Raw genomic sequence first — 17,036 nt, forward strand, 5'->3', positions numbered from 1 at the left:
TCGCACAATGTCCCACTGTACTGCAGTTTAATGATTAAACATTTACACACACACACACGCACACAGACATATGCACACACACACACACACACATACACACACACACACACACACACACACACACACACACACACACACACACACACACACACACAAGCTTCAAACCCATCCAGTTATACCACACAAAGAATAATAACTCTATGAATCTAACCATAGTGAATAGATAACTTCTTGATATACTACCTTTGCTCAGAGCAGAATTACTATAAACTCTAGGATATGCCTTAGGACAAACAAGCACAGCCCTGGGTTATTTACCATGCTGTAGAATCTGGTTTCACCAGTATGTATTCAAGGGATGGACAAATAACTCTTGGCTGTTAGGTGATCCATAGGTTTTATTTGTGCTGCGCTAAAACATTTCCCAATATTCATCCTGACACCACAATATTGATCATTTTAATCAAAGTGTGCAACAAATAAATATTCCAATACTGTTTTTACAGGTAAACATGGAAGCCTAGACCAAGATGCAACCAAACCCTCAGCGCTGTTAGGTGGTTAGGATACCTTGGTCCTTGGTCTTGGCTTCCATGTGAATGAGCAACATGTTTGCTATAGTTTCTCTCTAGCTTCGTGCAGGGGTTAATGCAGTTCATCTTAGGTTCTGCTCTGGGTGGAGAAGGGGTTAGTGCTGGTTCAGTCGTCTATGTGATCACAGTGCATCCACCTCCCAGGCCTAGTTTACTCACACACACTCTCATGATGTGCACTCAACAAATGATGGGGGCTTGAGGTGGTGAGCAGTGTGTGTGTGTGTGTGTGTGTGTGTGTGTGTGTGTGTCTGTCTGTCTGTCTTTCTGTCAATCTGTGTGACTGTGTGTGTGTGGATTTAAGCAGCCATAATTGAGTGGTAAAGTTGAGTTTTTAGGACCGGAGAGTTAGAGCTTAGGGCTCTAACACACACACACACACACACACGCACACACACACGCACACACACGCACACACACACACACACACACACACACACACACGCACGCACGCACGCACGCACACACCTCCCCACAGCTAACACTACGGTTTTCTTCTCAAAGGGACCAGAAAAGTCTGCATCACATCGTGTCCTAGAGGGGTGATTTCTGTAACAGTTTCTCATAGCTGAGAGAGAGCAGGAAGGGTGAGAGAGAGAGAGACAGAAAGAGAGAGAGAGAAAGAGAGAGAGGGGAGACAGAGAGAGTGAACGTGCCAAAACAGGACAGGACCACATAAAACCTATGCGTGCGGACATCCCATTGTTTCCTGTGTAATGAACAGTGCAGCAGGCCCAAGTGTAATCACATGCATTCTCACTGATATGAACGTAATAAGGGTGATAATTATTAGTAGAAGCAAAAGTACATGCACAGGAGGATGGCTAGAGAGGGTCGGATTAAAGCAAGCCTGCTCCGTGTGCTGGTTTTAGTTGCCATAGCAACGTTCATTACCTGGCACTCGGGAGAGAGGAGTGAGAGAAAGAGGGAGAGAGGGAAGAGGGAGTGGGACAGATAAAGCGATGGATGGAGAGGAGCAGCCAGGGGAAGGAAATATCCGGGAGAGGGGATGGAGAAAGCGAGAGGCCGAGCGGAGGAGAGGGGGAGGTGTCCCGTGCAATAGGAGAACAGGAAGAAAGAAAAGAAAGAGAAAGAAAGAGCGAGAGAGACAGTAAAAAAGAGAGAGAGAGAGAGGCAGAGGGTGCTGCTGTGCATCTACTGACACAAGAGGAAAAGCCAGACCACAGCTCCTCACACACACACACGCACGCACGCACGCACGCACGCACGCACACACACACCTGCTGCAGCTTTCTTCCTCTTTGACAGTGTCTACCTTTCTCTCCTCTAGCAGGATTAAGTGAAATTAAACAATAGTTTTTATTTCCTAGATACACTTTCAGTATCAGAGGACAGTACCCCAAAAAAGGGCTGTGGGCAAAAACTGCAAAATAACTGTAGGCCGGGACATGCAGCAGGGACAAAAACTGATGACGCAAGATGGCTCTCACACGGTGGCGTGCCGCGAACGATAGAGAACAAAGAGCGAGAACAAAGAGCATCACAAGCGTCGGGGAAAGCCGAACCAGGTGACGGCATGGCCCCGCGCAGGCCCAAGGAGTCAGGCGCTTGCTGTGGTGCTCGGAGTTGCAGCGGGTGTCACATGACCCCGCTGCCCTGCGCACCTGCCCGAGAGAGCGCTGGCAGTTGCCATAGCTACAGGGTCAGCAGTATGGAAAGCAGGGCTGTGAGGGGGGCCTAGGGCAGGAGGTGGGGCGGCATGTGCGTGTGTTTGAGTGTGGCACGGAATGGTGTTATTTTTAAAAATGCTGCAGGAAAAGCACACTTCTCTCTCTCCCTCTCTTTCTCTCTCTCTCCCCTTCTCTCTCTTGATATCTCTCGATCTCTGTGTCTTACTGAGTCGCATGTTTCAACATAAAAAATCCTCTTGCAAAGTCCTCCTGTGTTATATTAGGTTTGGCTCAATGGTGTGCTCTGGGAAGCCACATTATGCAACGTCTACCTAGATTTTAGGGGTTTAGACCAAGACACATAACATGGCACTTACAGTGATACCCTTTAAGCATCTCAGGACTTGATTGCAGATGTTGGATCCATTTTTTATGAATGAAGCCAGAGAGGAATCTTTTCAGAGACCAGAATCTCTGCTCTGAGATACTTTCATTTAAGTATGGAGGCATTTAAAGTGCCTAAAAGGTGCCACCAGCAAAAAGCAAACAGTTTCCTGGAAGAATGCAGCAGTGTGTTAGCATAGTTATGTGAATGACTGTACCTGTAGGTGCAGGATTTGTGACTTTGTAGAACTCTGCCATTTTCATCATGTGATATACATACAGCACTATCTACTGCAGTATAAGCTAGAGTAAAATGTAAAAGAAAATCTCTTGTAGTAAGACACATTGTTTGTTGATTTGTAGGTCAGTCATACTGTCTGCAGCTGCTTTTCTTTCAGGACGTGGTAGCAGGTGCAGTATGTGTAGTTCAGACTGTGGGCTCATCCTTAAACGACTGATCTGTCCTCGTCCCCTTGTTGGTCTACAGTGCACTGATGGCGGACAGTCGCAGGACAGCTCTCTGAAGCGTGTGGCAGTGGTGGAGGATTTCTTCGACATCATCTACGCCATGCACGTGGAGATGGGAGCCGATCCGGGCAGAGCACCCAAACATGCCGGCCAGAAGAAGACCTACAAAGCGGTAAGGCTTGAGCTCACACACTTCCAAACACAAGAGAAACTCCGGGAGAGTGGGGGGGGTTGATAATGTGCTTATCAGAATGGGGTGAGATGACTTATAAACATGTGAGTTGGTTGACATTTTTGGCACATGGATTGTTGTAAATATATATGCTTATATATATATATATATATATATATATATATGGGTTAGTAAGTGGTGTTAAAGTGTCAAATACCTAATGATTCACCACTTGAGCAGCAGTCATCCAGTTACAGGTAATGTAAAGAAAAATGTGCTTATTTTAAATTATTTTAAGATAATTGACTAGATATTGCTCCAGATTCCATCATCCATAGCTGCATGTGTTAAGTATGGAACTTAACTGTATATAATCTTGACTGATGTGTGACTGTATATGACTGGATTAATGCTATTTCATAAATGTCCAATAGTTAATATATTTGCAGGAGGAATAGTAAGCGCGTCGGGCTGTTGCTGGGGCAACCGCAGCCATCTTGCTGCACCTGTAGCGCTGTTGTTGTGTGCGAGGAAGGCCGTAGACTGGGAAACGAGCACGATTCCAAATTTTATATGAAAGAAGGAAAGTATAATTCAGTCTGTTGGTTTACAATATCGTATATGTAACCATGGAGAGATTAGGCGCTTAGTTTTCGGTGCTCCATTTCCCACTGCTGCTCTCCGACACCTTTCCCATCTCTCCATCGGTGTACTACTACACTAACAGCTCAGACAACGCCTTAACAGGAATAAAGCGAATACAAATGAACACTCTGGACGTATTATTGCATATTATTGCGGAGTCTCCAGCACAATTTCTCATTTACTTCACAGCGTCTCAGCCCAGTTTCATTTCCCTCGTCTTGCGCTGCGGAATGGCTTATCATGGGCTTCTGACGATTTAAAACGAGCGCCCTGCGTGTGAACAGCGCTCTCCTCCGCGTCGGGATCACGTTCAAAGTGCCCAAGGTTCTCTGAGCCGTGCTCTCGATTGACATAATCTGAGAAGCGCTCTTAAAAAACCACTCCGTATATATCGAGAGCATTTAAACGGTTCGTTAGAAGTCTTTATAGTATATGGGGCGGGGGGGACCGTTTCACTGTTGTCTGCCGAATCGACGATCAGGTCCCAGGGTATGTAAATCTGAACTACATTCGTCCACCGTGCCAGTGCTCGGACCTATGAACAGTTTTTGCGCTCAATAGCCGCATAACTATAGTCACATGGGGCCATCTCAGATCGGCATCCTTGGTCTGCGCCTTGAGCTATGATCCCATTGTGTGTGAAAGCAGGTGTCAGGTTCCAGCCCCCGTCGAGATCTCTGCTAATCACCTAATTAAAGCAATTAGCCGGCTGATAGGTCTGTTTTTGACATTTGGCATGCAGAGTCACCACACAGACCTGCTTGACTGTCCATCTCTACTACTCGCAGCGATCTATTTGCCCTTACTGCTTCCTGATTGGCTGTGACTTTTAAAATGAGCTGTGACTAGCAGAGATGCTCTGTGATTGGTGCGATTCGCTCTGGTCGGACAGGCTTTGATTGGTTGTAATCAACCGTGACTGATGGTGATAGGTTGTTTACCCAAATTCCACCTCTGCCCTGAGCAGAAAAGGATTGCCATTTTCTAATATTTAATTTTAGTGTAATGCTTATGTGGCTTCGGGTTTAAGTCTTCCGGGATACTGGAAAATCTGCTGCATATTTCAAAATATTAACATTAACATCCTTGGCTGAAATGAGTGTGTGTGATTTCTGCCAAATTTGAAAATGACAGTTGGTGTTGTAAAAGGCTAATATAAATGGCCCAGTGGCAAACTTAACACACAGAGACTGTTTCTTTCATGAATGGGTTCAGTAAAGACCTATGGGAATTAACCTCTCTACTCCGAAACACTTCACAAATTCAAGACTTGTTCTCTTGGCCCATTTCCTTGTCCTATTGCTGCTTATGAACTCTGCCCTCTTGTGGTGATATGGTGTAACTGTGTTGATTAACCACGTTTCAGAAGGGTTGTGCTATTTGATCTGCAGACGACCCTGTATTCAAAAGGATTAGTTAGTATACTGGTTTAGATTTAGGAATAGACACGGAGCAGCAAATATTTACTTCCTTTTCCTGGAATTAAACAGAACTGTTAAGAAAGCCCTTCTGCTAGAGAAATGTATCACCTAAACACAGAGATGAAAAGTCATCCTTTTATTGTGGTTCAAAAACTGTTGAGAAGCAGAGATTGGTATATGCATGTGGGTGTGAGCTGGCATGTGTTTTGGAGACTTGTAAAGCAGTAAGGGGGTCTTGCACTATGCCCTTGGGGTTGCGTTCACCTCCTCTCCTCAGCCTCTGGCCTGGAGCAAGCTGCTGTCACGTCTCATACACCCACTCCTGTGAGTCCACCATGGCCAGGGGAGGGTTGTCTATGGCATTCTGGGAGGTGTGTGTGTGTGGGGGGGGGGGGTTGTTGTTAGTGTTGTTTTTTTTCCCTGAATGGCCTTTTCCCTCAGCGCACCCGGAGGCGGGAGGAGGGGAGTCAGGCGTCCCTGATATGCCTGCTGCTGCTCACTCTCATTCTCTCTCTCTCTCCCTCTCTCTCACTCTCTCTTTCTCGCTGTGTGAAGGTCGCACACAAAATAGTGGCAGAAGGAAAGGTGGAGAGAGAGAGAGGGCAAAAAAGGTCAAGCTTTAGCCCAGCGTATGCAGTTCCCCTGTGACACAGGACAATAAAACCACAAATAGTCAAGAAATGAAATCTTTTCTTCTGCAGTACATAAAATTAAATATTGCAGAGCTCAGTTGGTTTTTCATCCTTCACCCACCCTTAGATTCCTTCATTTCCCCCACCCACCTACCCTCTCCAAAAAGTATGGTTTTTCCTTTCTCTGCCATCCTCTGATCCCTTCTCCTACTCCTCCCCCTCGCCTCTCTCCCCCTCTTGGGTTGCCAGATTGCAGAGACATACGCTTTCCTGCCCCGCGAGGCGGTGACCCGCTTCCTGATGAGCTGCGGGGAGTGCCAGAAGAGGATGCACATCAACTCCAGCACAGCCGAGTTCAAAGGTCAGTTGCTTCTTGTTCACCTCTGAGCAGACAAAAGCCTGATGCTGAAAACCTAAACATGAAAAAAGAAATTAAAAATGGACACCTTCCACATTTAAACCTTTCAGCCTTATCCTATGGTATCATTACTGAGCATTTGTGTAATATTGTTTTTGTGTTTATTAAATATTGTTTTGTTTTTATTCAAGTTGGAAGAATATTTCCAGCCTTTTTTAAGCAAACAGAACCCATGGCTTTGCGATCTGTAGAATATTTAAGTTTTAGTTTCTTTAATCTAAACAACGTTATGTAGAAATGAATGAAACATTTGATGCAGTAAGGTATGCACACTGAGGGGAAAAAAAACACCTGAAACATGACATGTTTCAAGTGTCTAGCCATATAAACACATCAGTGCTTAAGTAGACTGCATACACCAGAAGTGCATTCTGCTGACAGCACCCATGCTCTCTAACGCGCCCTCTCTTACAGTTGAGTTCTGAATAGACCTTATTTCATTACATCCTCCACGGCATTGCTGTAAATCCATGGCCTGAATTCACAAATAATTTTTGTTTATATTGCATATAATACTGTAATTCGTCACATCAGTCTCATACATTTAGTGCATTGTGGTCAGTAGCCAATAAGTCAATTCAGCACAATGGCGTGATGTCTGTCTGCGGTTAGTCACATAGGTGACTCATTTTCTCTGAGTCGGGTTTCTTCATAGATGCTCTGACAGTGCTGAAGCCATGGATCTTCATAGATGTCATTTTTTGACTATGATCCAAATGAAACAAACACTCAGTGGGGCATGTTATATATTTTAGGGATATATCCTCCCCTCTGCTTGGCCTCGTATAACCTCATCAACACTCAGAACTGGCCCCCAAAATTTTATATTTTGACTGGCGTTACAGAGCTTTGTGATATAGTTATTGAACAGAGGAGGCTCAGCAGACCTGTATGAAACAAAGGCAAGTCGGTATTTATTGTCTTTGATTTAACAAAGACCCAAGGGATTGTCAATGGGAATTTTGGTACTCAATTGATCCTCAACAACGCCCTCCAGTGGACATATATGGGACTGCTGCCTTTACTGATGCTGCGGTTACTGATGCCTGAATGGTCCACCTGCTAATGATATATTTTATAAAATGCATTCAAATACTCTGAGATAGTATTTGAATGCATTTTATAAAATTTTGTTTTTTCATTTTGTTTTTAACCTGTGGTATTTTTTATTTGTTGTTTTGTTTTTGACTTGTTAATACTTAACAAGTCAAAACATGGACTTTGCTAATCACTGAATGTTGTGGAAGTCCACATTATGTGAGAGAGAATGTATACATGGCTGAATGTGTGTGTTTGTGCACAAGTGCATGCATGTTTATGTGTGGTTGTGTGTGTAAGTGTGTGATTGCTTCTCTTTAAATAAAGCACTAATGCTGAGACTAAAACGGATTTCACTCCCACAGAAAATGACCGTCCCACATCCCTGGTCCCAGACCTGATAGACTACAACATGCCTCTTACTGCCACCTACCTGAAACAGATGAAACTGCAGTGCATGAATGCCAATGAGCAGGTAAGATGAGCAGGGAAGCAAGCGCTTATATATGTGCACTGAGCTGTAAAATGTCAAACTAGATTTAATAGGGTAAATTAATTGTTTAACAAATTTATCCTGCAAGAAGATGCAGAAGAAATATGCAATACATTAAAATTAACAAAAAGCATGCATATTGGATAAACATGCTTTGTCAAGTAAAATGACTTTAATGCAGTTTATGGTTTGTAGTGCATTGTTTACAAATGACTCTCATATATTCAAAGTCAACAACACAAAGTTGATGTGGCTTCAGGACACAAGGCACAGGACATAGGGAGCTTAACCTTCTTTTTTCTTTTAATAGACTGTTCTCTGAGTGCATGCAGCTTATTTAATTGTTTAGACTGCATATAATGTGGCATTATGGCATGGCATAAAAGCTTTCAATTTATTATTTTCCTTTGACCCAAGTTCCCATCTTTACATGATGTGCGCCTCTGTAACTGTAATACTGTGTTGTTATAATTACACATGCATGAATGTTTGCCATTTATCACACAGATGTTTATGAGGGCCCAAAATGTGCCCCACATAAATAAACTCCAGAGTGTCTGAAACACTATTGTAGAAAACCACAGAAGTGAACTCCAGTATCTGAAACAACATTATTGTACAAGCCGAAAGGTTCAATTCCTCACACAACAGGCATATTGCTGAGGGGCCATAATAAGCAGTATGTGGTCGTCAAGGTAAAGTCCTATAGCTTCTGTTGCCTCAGCAACAGTATATACCTGGGTGCCTGGAATAGCATGGGTTGCAGTTACCCCCCCCCCCCCCCCCCCCCCCCCCCCCGTGCATCTTATAAATGTCTCTATGTATAACTTATAATCAAGATTTCAAATGGTAGCCATTCATGTCACACATTTAAGTTGTGCCCAAAAGCCTATAAAACTGAACTGCCCATTCCAGAGCTTTTTGTTACCAATAACTATATAGTTTTGACCTAGACATTTTAAACTTAATGAAGATGACATTTATAAAATATGTTAGCCATGTAGCTGGACCAAGCTAATATGCAAATGTTGTTTAGGTACGTTGTAAATAGCTACTTGTCAAGAGGATATTACACTATTTTAACACTAGAGAGCAGTATTCACCTGCTCTATATGCTGTCCGGAGTCTGGTCAAAACAGAACTGAATTCATTATGCTTTAATACATACAGTATGAGTACAGTTAACAGTTCCTAGTGAGTTCTAGCATGTCTATAAAGAAACAATATATAGATAAGAATACCGTTCACTGCCAACTGTGGTATGTCAGGAGAGTCTGTCGTACTGTGATCACATTAAGTCATTCTGGGACCTCAACCTCATTCTACCTCTCTGTCTACCTCTCTGAGATCAATGCACAACCTTCCGTTTGTTTTCGGTTTTGCTTCATTCAAGAACGGGATGTCAGTCAAAATGTGTGGGGATTCGCCAAGCTACTCTTTAACACTGTAGCTAGGCGTGGCTTCGCAGTATAGACCCCGCCTTCTCCTCCTCCGGCTCTGGAAGTCCGTACGAATGGGAGACTCCTATGTCTCAAGCCGCTAGAATAAAACTAGAATCGTTGGACGTTGAGGGAAATTTACGGGTTAAAAGCCCGTTAACCGATTTCCTAGTAAAATTCAAGCGAAGAGATTAGAACTGCTAAAAAAAGGTATGCGTTATTTTTTAGTCATTAATTATAAAGAAATTATTTACATATTTTGGGTAACCCATTGCTTGTAACATACCTAATCCTATCCCTTTTGACCGACTGAATTTACCTCGCTTGTATTTAATCTTATACCTAAAAGATCTTTACCGAACTGGCAAATTTACCTGTCGACTAATAGCCTCTGTTTTATTCTTCTGAGAGGGTGATCTATAGATACATGGTTAACGTAGCCTACTGTCACATGCCTAAACCGCATAAGCTCCGCATCGGCGTAGCCTACTGTTTACTTTTTAAAACTGAGATACTTGGTCTGTCTATTTCTGTGGCACTAATGAGTCAGCCTGACATTTGAAGGAAAACTTAATATTAGCCTTTTTGTAATTTTTCTCATATTTATGTCATATTTTCGCTTTGTAGGCCTAGGTTTATACTGACATGCATTAGGCTACGTTTGTGCGCTATCTGCTTAGGACAAGGGTTAAAAGTTATGCTTCTTCTAAAGCAGTCCCTATTTGAAATGTCACTTTTTTTTTTGTCAAATTAGACTCTAAAATTTACAAATTTAGACAGTCTTTTATTGTTTTGTTTTTTATTTTTTTGCGTGTTTTCTTATAGCTTTACATTAGTTAGCTACGAACGATGTTGGAACATTGCTTTGTTTTGATTTGTTTCCTTCCATTACTTTCAGACTCAATTACTGCATTTCTCTTTTATTGGAATCCCAGCTACAACCCTCAATAGGTGTCAATTTATTTAAACCCAGCCGCTCTGATCGTAAGCAGCACACAACCACCACTCTTTAATCCACTGAACTGGCTGCCAGTCGCTTCTTGTGTTCGACACAAACTTATCTTACCTCTTGCGGTCTTTTCAAGTCTCCACTTATCGCTAGTTGAGCTCTTTCCCCCTTACAACCCTCAATGGGCTCTCAGGTCTTCTAGTGTTGAACTGCTGGTGGTACCTCAGACCAGATCAGACTGTTGTGGAGAGCAAGCATGGGCCTCAAACTCTGAAACTCACAGCAATAGTGACTGTGCTACGGTTTCTAATTTCAGAACATATCAGAACATGTTTGCTCAACATTATGTTTCAGCTTGCATGTATGTGTCATTTTGAGTCCTTTACTAGTGTGGTCTTTCTTGCTAATACTTTATGAAGCAGCATGTTTGAGAAAGGCATTAAACAAAAAGTCATTTTTATTACTATTTGGGGAGCTTTTCTAACCTCTTTCTGTAACTGTTAAGTGTACTAGGGCATGACCCACTTCAAGGATGAATTACTGTGTTTAAAGCCCATTCCCCTATCCTGCGTTTCCATCAGTGTAGGCAGGCTTACAGTAGCACTACTGTTAAAACCCTACTGTGCTGTATAGTGGATCCCCTTAAAGAGCACATTGTACACTACTACTGTCTTTGGAACCAAAGCACATGCAATTTGCATTAAATCAATAAGTGCCAATGTGTGCATGTGTGTTAGAAAGTGAGATGAAGAAAACACTTTCACAAAGGCAAGGAAAAAGGTTTTAAAGCCACAGTAAATATTGCTACGCGCTTATTCCATATGACATGTGCATGTTATAAAGGTATTTTATGTGCTTTATCAGGTTAATGCATGTTCTATGGCCATTCTTATGATATCATTTAAACTAAGTGCAAAGGCTTTGCTCATATAATCCTCAAAAATAAGATTGTTTAAATGTTAAAATTATTATACTTGCAGCCTCGAATTGCGCCCACTCTTTCCTTTCTTGTTAGTGTTATGGGAGCTGTGCATGCACAGAAGCTGTCGAGGGGGAAGTCAGCACAGGGTGGTGGCCTGTGATAGAGGGAGTGTGTGTTTGTGTATAAGGGTCGAGTCACAGTGCTCAAGGGAGTGTGTCTTTGTGTATAAGGGTCGAGTCACAGTGCTCAAGGGAGTGTGTCTTTGTGTATAAGGGTCGAGTCACAGTGCTCAAGGGAGTGTGTCTTTGTGTATAAGGGTCAGGTCACAGTGCTCAAGGGAGTGTGTCTTTGTGTATAAGGGTCAGGTCACAGTGCTCAAGGGAGTGTGTCTTTGTGTATAAGGGTCGAGTCACAGTGCTCAAGGGAGTGTGTCTTTGTGTATAAGGGTCAGGTCACAGTGCTCAAGGGAGTGTGTCTTTGTGTATAAGGGTCAGGTCACAGTGCTCAAGGGAGTGTGTCTTTGTGTATAAGGGTCAGGTCACAGTGCTCAAGGGAGTGTGTGTTTGTATATAAAGGTTTGAGTCACAGTGCTGGAGGGTGTGCATGCTTGTGCATTAGGGTTGAGTCACTGTGCTGGAGCGAGTATGTGTTTGTGTATAAGGGTCGAGTCACTATGCTGGAGCGATTGTCTGTTTGTGCGTTAGGGTCGAGTCACTGTGCTGGGGCAAGTGTGTGTTTGTGCGTTAGGGTCGAGTCACTATGCTGGAGCGATTGTCTGTTTGTGCGTTAGGGTCGAGTCACTGTGCTGGAGCGATTGTGTGTTTGTGCGTTAGGGTCGAGTCACTGTGCTGGGGCAAGTGTGTGTTTGTGCGTTAGGGTCGAGTCACTGTGCTGGGGCAAGTGTGTGTTTGTGCATTAGGGTCGAGTCACTGTGCTGGAGCGATTGTGTGTTTGTGCGTTAGGGTCGAGTCACTGTGCTGGGGCAAGTGTGTGTTTGTGCGTTAGGGTCGAGTCACTGTGCTGGGGCAAGTGTGTGTTTGTGCGTTAGGGTCGAGTCACTGTGCTCTCCTTAGGCTGGCAACCCATTCTGAGGAGCAGTGTCCAGTACCGTAAAAGCCCCTTCTGTTTTAATTACTCACGAGCACCAAGCTGCAGGGGACTAGCCTTGACTCCTTCTCCCTTTTTTCTCTCTTCCCTCCCTCTGTCTCTCTCTCTCTCCTCTCCTCTTTATAACCCCCACCCTGTGGGACCAGAAGCAGCTGTAGAGCAGCCCTCTGTGCCAAATCCTTTCCCAACTCATTAAGCTGTTGACCAGAACCGCCCTTTTGCCTTCTCTCTGTCCAAAGCCGCCTGCCACTTCGTGCCTCTATCTCCCTGTTCGGCTGTGACCGGGTCCTAAGGGCCCTTTGTGCTCCTTCTTCGCGTTAGCACTTTTAGCACACTGTGGCTATAAGCTTTCTGCTCCTCTCGCTTCCTCTCACTGAGGGTCCACACACACATACACACTCACTCACACAACACACACACACACACAAAGTTCATCTCTCATCTCTGTATCTCTGCTCTTTCCCTCTATATATCCCTTGCTCTTTTCTTTTTCATTTTTCTTTTTCCCCCACTCTCTCTCTCTCTTTATTTTTGCCAGACCTTATATAATGCTATGTCCCACTTAGAACCTAATACAGCCAACAACATCAGTGCATCAGGCCTCTAAGCAAACGTCCCAGAGAACTGTGTTCCTCTTGAGGATAAACCAGTGAGTCTCTTACATCCAGAAACATAGGTGTGTGGCTGCGTGTATGTTTGTTCAGACATTTAAGAGAACAGGAGCACTGGTGCACGCAAATCTATTTGAAGAACTTCATGTTCTGAATTTTTCCCGCTTGAAGAATCTCCTGCACAAAACGCACAACAACAAGACTAGAGAGGCTGTAACAGGAATATCCCGATGGCATGAGATGGCCAGATTTACCCAAGTCTTAAACACATAGTGGAATTTGTGCTCATGCAGTTCCAGTGGCATGACAATTAAACTTATAACATGCCAAATATGTGCCAAGAGAGCTTGTAGCCAATTTGCTCTTTTAGGATGGCACCTCATATTTCTTCTCCATGAGTTTCAGCATAATCGTCTATGCCTGAATTCAAGTAACTATGTGTCTGAAACTAAGCAGTATCAGACTTAGTGAAATAGGATGGGTGTAGATAGTAGTAGTTTCTTTGATCCCACAGAACTGTATTTTTCCCCAAGGAGATTTAAATCAGCAAAATCTTCTTTGATCATTCAGGGAAGTCTTCTTTATCTTTTTTCAGCTAACATCTAGACACTAAAAAATAGCATCCCATGTATATAAATATGATACTCATGAGGGTGCCCGTTTCATCAAGTCTGAGGTCCAATTTTGTTTTTGAGACATTGCACCATGGTAACTTTCAGTTCAGCTGACAGTTTTTCAGGAGCAGACAGCTTTAGCTTAAGTGCTACTGCGCATTTGTCGGGGTGACTCAGTACGGCAATTTGAGGGGGGGGGGGGGGATTGGGGTGAAAATGACAGCCGGTAAGAGCACGTCTCCAGCAGACAAGTGACCATATGCACCCATGCTCCTCCAGACCTCGCACCTCCATACACAGTGTACACACCACCCACACCACCCACATGTCCCTTTCCTGCTAAAGCCCCACCGTTCTTTTAACCCTCTCCTGTCAGCCTGTTGCCATGGAAATCGATAAACAGCGAGGAAGAGGGAATGATACACTAGACAGTGTAGGGAGTAAATGGTGTAGAAGAGAAAGAGACTCTTCTTGTTCATGTGGAACATGAAACTGAGATCCCCGTGCTCTGTCAGCATTGGACCACGCTTGATTGGTGGATGGCAGAGTTGGGGGAGGGAGTGCTTAGGAGAGATAGCACCAGTGGTGTTTTGGGTGGGGGTACTGGTGGGGGTTGGGATGTTGCATTAAAGATTCAGCATACAGGGACAAGCAGTCTGCTCTGTGTCTGTCTGTGTGTGTTGGTGCGTGTGTGTGTGTGTGTGTCATATAGTCATGTGGATGGGTAGCAGAAATGAGGATGGGAATGGGAGGTTGCAGAACAGTGTGTGTGTGTGTGTGTGTGTGTGTGTGTGTGTGTGTGTGTGTGTGTGTGTGTGTGTGTGTGTGTGTGTTTGTGTATGTTTAGTGATTCTGGGACATGGATATGGAGGGGAGATTGTTAGGATGATAATGGGTAAGGGGATGGCACCCAGGAAGCTTAGGTGGGGGTTGGCAAGCTGTGTTAAGACTGTCCAGTATGGCTAGTACTGGTGCACACCAGGAAGCATACATAGCACATGGATGCTGATGGATTTTTGAATCCCAGGGACTTTAATTCATGCTGAATGATTTGATGTGAAGGACAGGAAAATGGAAGGATTTTTGAAATAATAGTGAGGTACAGATGCTTAATAACCTTGGCTAGATGGCTCGAGTGAGGTTCTGCAACCTTCTTGGAGCCACACTAAATTTTCTCACTCCCTTATTCATCCCTTATTATACAGTAATCCACTAGAAGGATAAGCATTTTCACAGCTGCGAGCATCCACAGTAGGTGATAGGAAGGGTTGGGACACTTGACATGTCAGGTTGTTAAACACTGCCACGCAGACCTAGACCCAAATCACAATCACTTTATGCTCATTAGCATTCTACATACAGGAAGAAAGCGTGGGCTTGATTTATGTGATACTTTCAAAATTCAAATTTATTTAAAATTCAAAATTATATATCATCCTGTATGGTGCTGTTTGTATATGTGGAGGGAAGTTATAACTGGTCCCTCCATATTGCCACATCAAATATGAAACTGTGGGGATGATATATATACATGAGTGTTACTACATTCTGCACCTCAAGTATGTTTCTCCTGAAACTAAGCGTCCTGTCCTGTCCTGTCCTGTCCTGTCCTCAGTTCTACTTTAGCTCCTCCCCTTCTTTCTCCCCTAACCACTCCTCTCTGTGTCATGCTACGGTGAGCATGTTTGGGGTTCCAGCTTCAGCACAGTTAAAAATAGCTCCGCTCCGAGTCACTTATCATTTGATGTTGAACCACTCTCGTCACTCCTTTTCTTTTCTTATATTCCCAGTTTTGGTGGGACTGGGAAGCACTTCCTCGGGAAGGCATCACTGACTCAGCATGTGGAAGACCTTGGAGAGAAAAAATATAAAGAACCCGTCACTGTTTTTCCATTTCCCCATAGTTTCTTCTGAAAGGAATAAGATGTCAATGTGATAGTTATGCTGGCCTGGAATAAAATGGGTGGGAAGGAAGCAGTGTTTGTGGTGACAGTTTTCTTTGTTCACTTTGACCTGAGCCAGTAGGCGTCTATAGTAACTGTGAAGTGGGTCTTCAGTAATGAAATTGTGGAGGGGTAGTTGTTACTATGGACAAGTGGAGGTTAAAATTTGTGTTTTTCTTTGGCAGGAAGTCCAGTGGAGGCATGATAAAATCTATATTTGAAGCACTGGTCTTTCTATTCTCTTCTTTCCTTGCACCCTCTACCTCTCCCTTTCTCTCCATCTTTCTTTCCATCCCTCTCACCTGTCCCCCTCCATCGCTATCCTATCCTCACTTTCCATCTCTCTCTCTCCCCTTTTCCATCCCTCCCCTCCATATCTCATCCTCCCCCTTCCCCTCTCCCGTGCAGGATGAGAGTTCGGTGAGCAGTGAGGATCTGGACATGGCCGAGCCAGCATGGGTCTCTGCAGAGCGCACCCCGGCCGTCCAGCCTGGCAGCAGTCCTGAGCCGCGGCCAGAGAGCAAGGCAACGCCACCCCAGCCCAGCGTCAAAGAGGAAGAAGGTCAGACAGCGTTCCGCCAGCCATTCTTTGATTGTCCCTCCCATCCCGCCCACCCATAATCCCAGCTGCAAGCTGTAAGGGGCAGTTCAGCATTGTCTTCAGGCAAACCATCAAAAGCTTTTTCAGAATTTTTTTTTTTTACTTTTGTAACTCTTATGTGTGTTTGGATACATCTGATACCATTGAATACATTTTGTAAATTTCTTTGTCTGTGCTGGTAATATTGACTTGATTTAATCACAGACCCGGCTGGCTAGTTTGCCAAAAAAACAAACAAACAAAAACACTTTAGTGGAGAGAAAGCTGGAATTTTAGAATAGTAGCAATAATAAGGTGTAGTGATAATTATGTATACATTAATATATTGTTATTCAATGGATATTACTAATAATTAATCTACTGAATTCCAAAGGACAACCATGACCCATTATAGGTGTGCAATTGCCCCAGGCCTTATGCTTCACAAATTAATTTGACTTTATAAAAATAATAAATACACGTGTTACGGAGCATATCTAGACACACTGAACTATGTTTAGCTAATACAGCATGTAAACCTAATGTGTGGGGCATATGTCCATTATCCATTAAGAGTAAGTTCACTTCAGGCTGCTGAATTTTGCGTGCAGACGCGTTAGGTGGAAAAGTCACAAGCTCAAGCAGCAGAGAACAAGACAAATTTAGAAAATGCAGGGTGGAGGAAAAAAAAGGAAAGATTCATTTAATGCTAAGGTTCTTTGGATAAATTCATTTTAAAAGCATGGAAGATGAGAAAGACAACATTGCTGAAGCCAGTTTAGCGGAAGGAGATGCTAATCAGGATGGTTGTGAGCGTGCAAGCACAGTTCCCATCCCAGAACCAAACCAGGAGCTACAGCTTTACCCAGCACCGCTGCCACTTTTTGTGTTTTTAAACAGTGGGTTTTTCTTGTTTATTACACAACATATTTAAGGCACAGAGGGATGCCACTGATTGTTCCTCTGATTGGTTCTT

The 17,036-nt window shown here is 43.7% G+C and overlaps 1 protein-coding gene across 1 annotated transcript in view; it reads left to right on the forward strand.

Annotated features, from left to right (window-relative positions):
- The window catches only part of nol4la (nucleolar protein 4-like a), a 44,006-nt gene that overhangs the window by 11,549 nt on the left and 15,421 nt on the right, over positions 1 to 17,036 (forward strand). Inside the window, exons 2-5 of the mRNA XM_035522221.1 lie at positions 3,096 to 3,248; positions 6,196 to 6,307; positions 7,768 to 7,877; positions 15,889 to 16,042. Coding sequence (XP_035378114.1) covers positions 3,096 to 3,248; positions 6,196 to 6,307; positions 7,768 to 7,877; positions 15,889 to 16,042 — 529 coding nt within the window. The remainder of the gene's footprint in view (positions 1 to 3,095; positions 3,249 to 6,195; positions 6,308 to 7,767; positions 7,878 to 15,888; positions 16,043 to 17,036) is intronic.

This window comes from Electrophorus electricus, chromosome 23 (genome assembly GCF_013358815.1).
Source record: "Electrophorus electricus isolate fEleEle1 chromosome 23, fEleEle1.pri, whole genome shotgun sequence".
Taxonomy (NCBI): Eukaryota; Metazoa; Chordata; class Actinopteri; order Gymnotiformes; family Gymnotidae; genus Electrophorus; species Electrophorus electricus.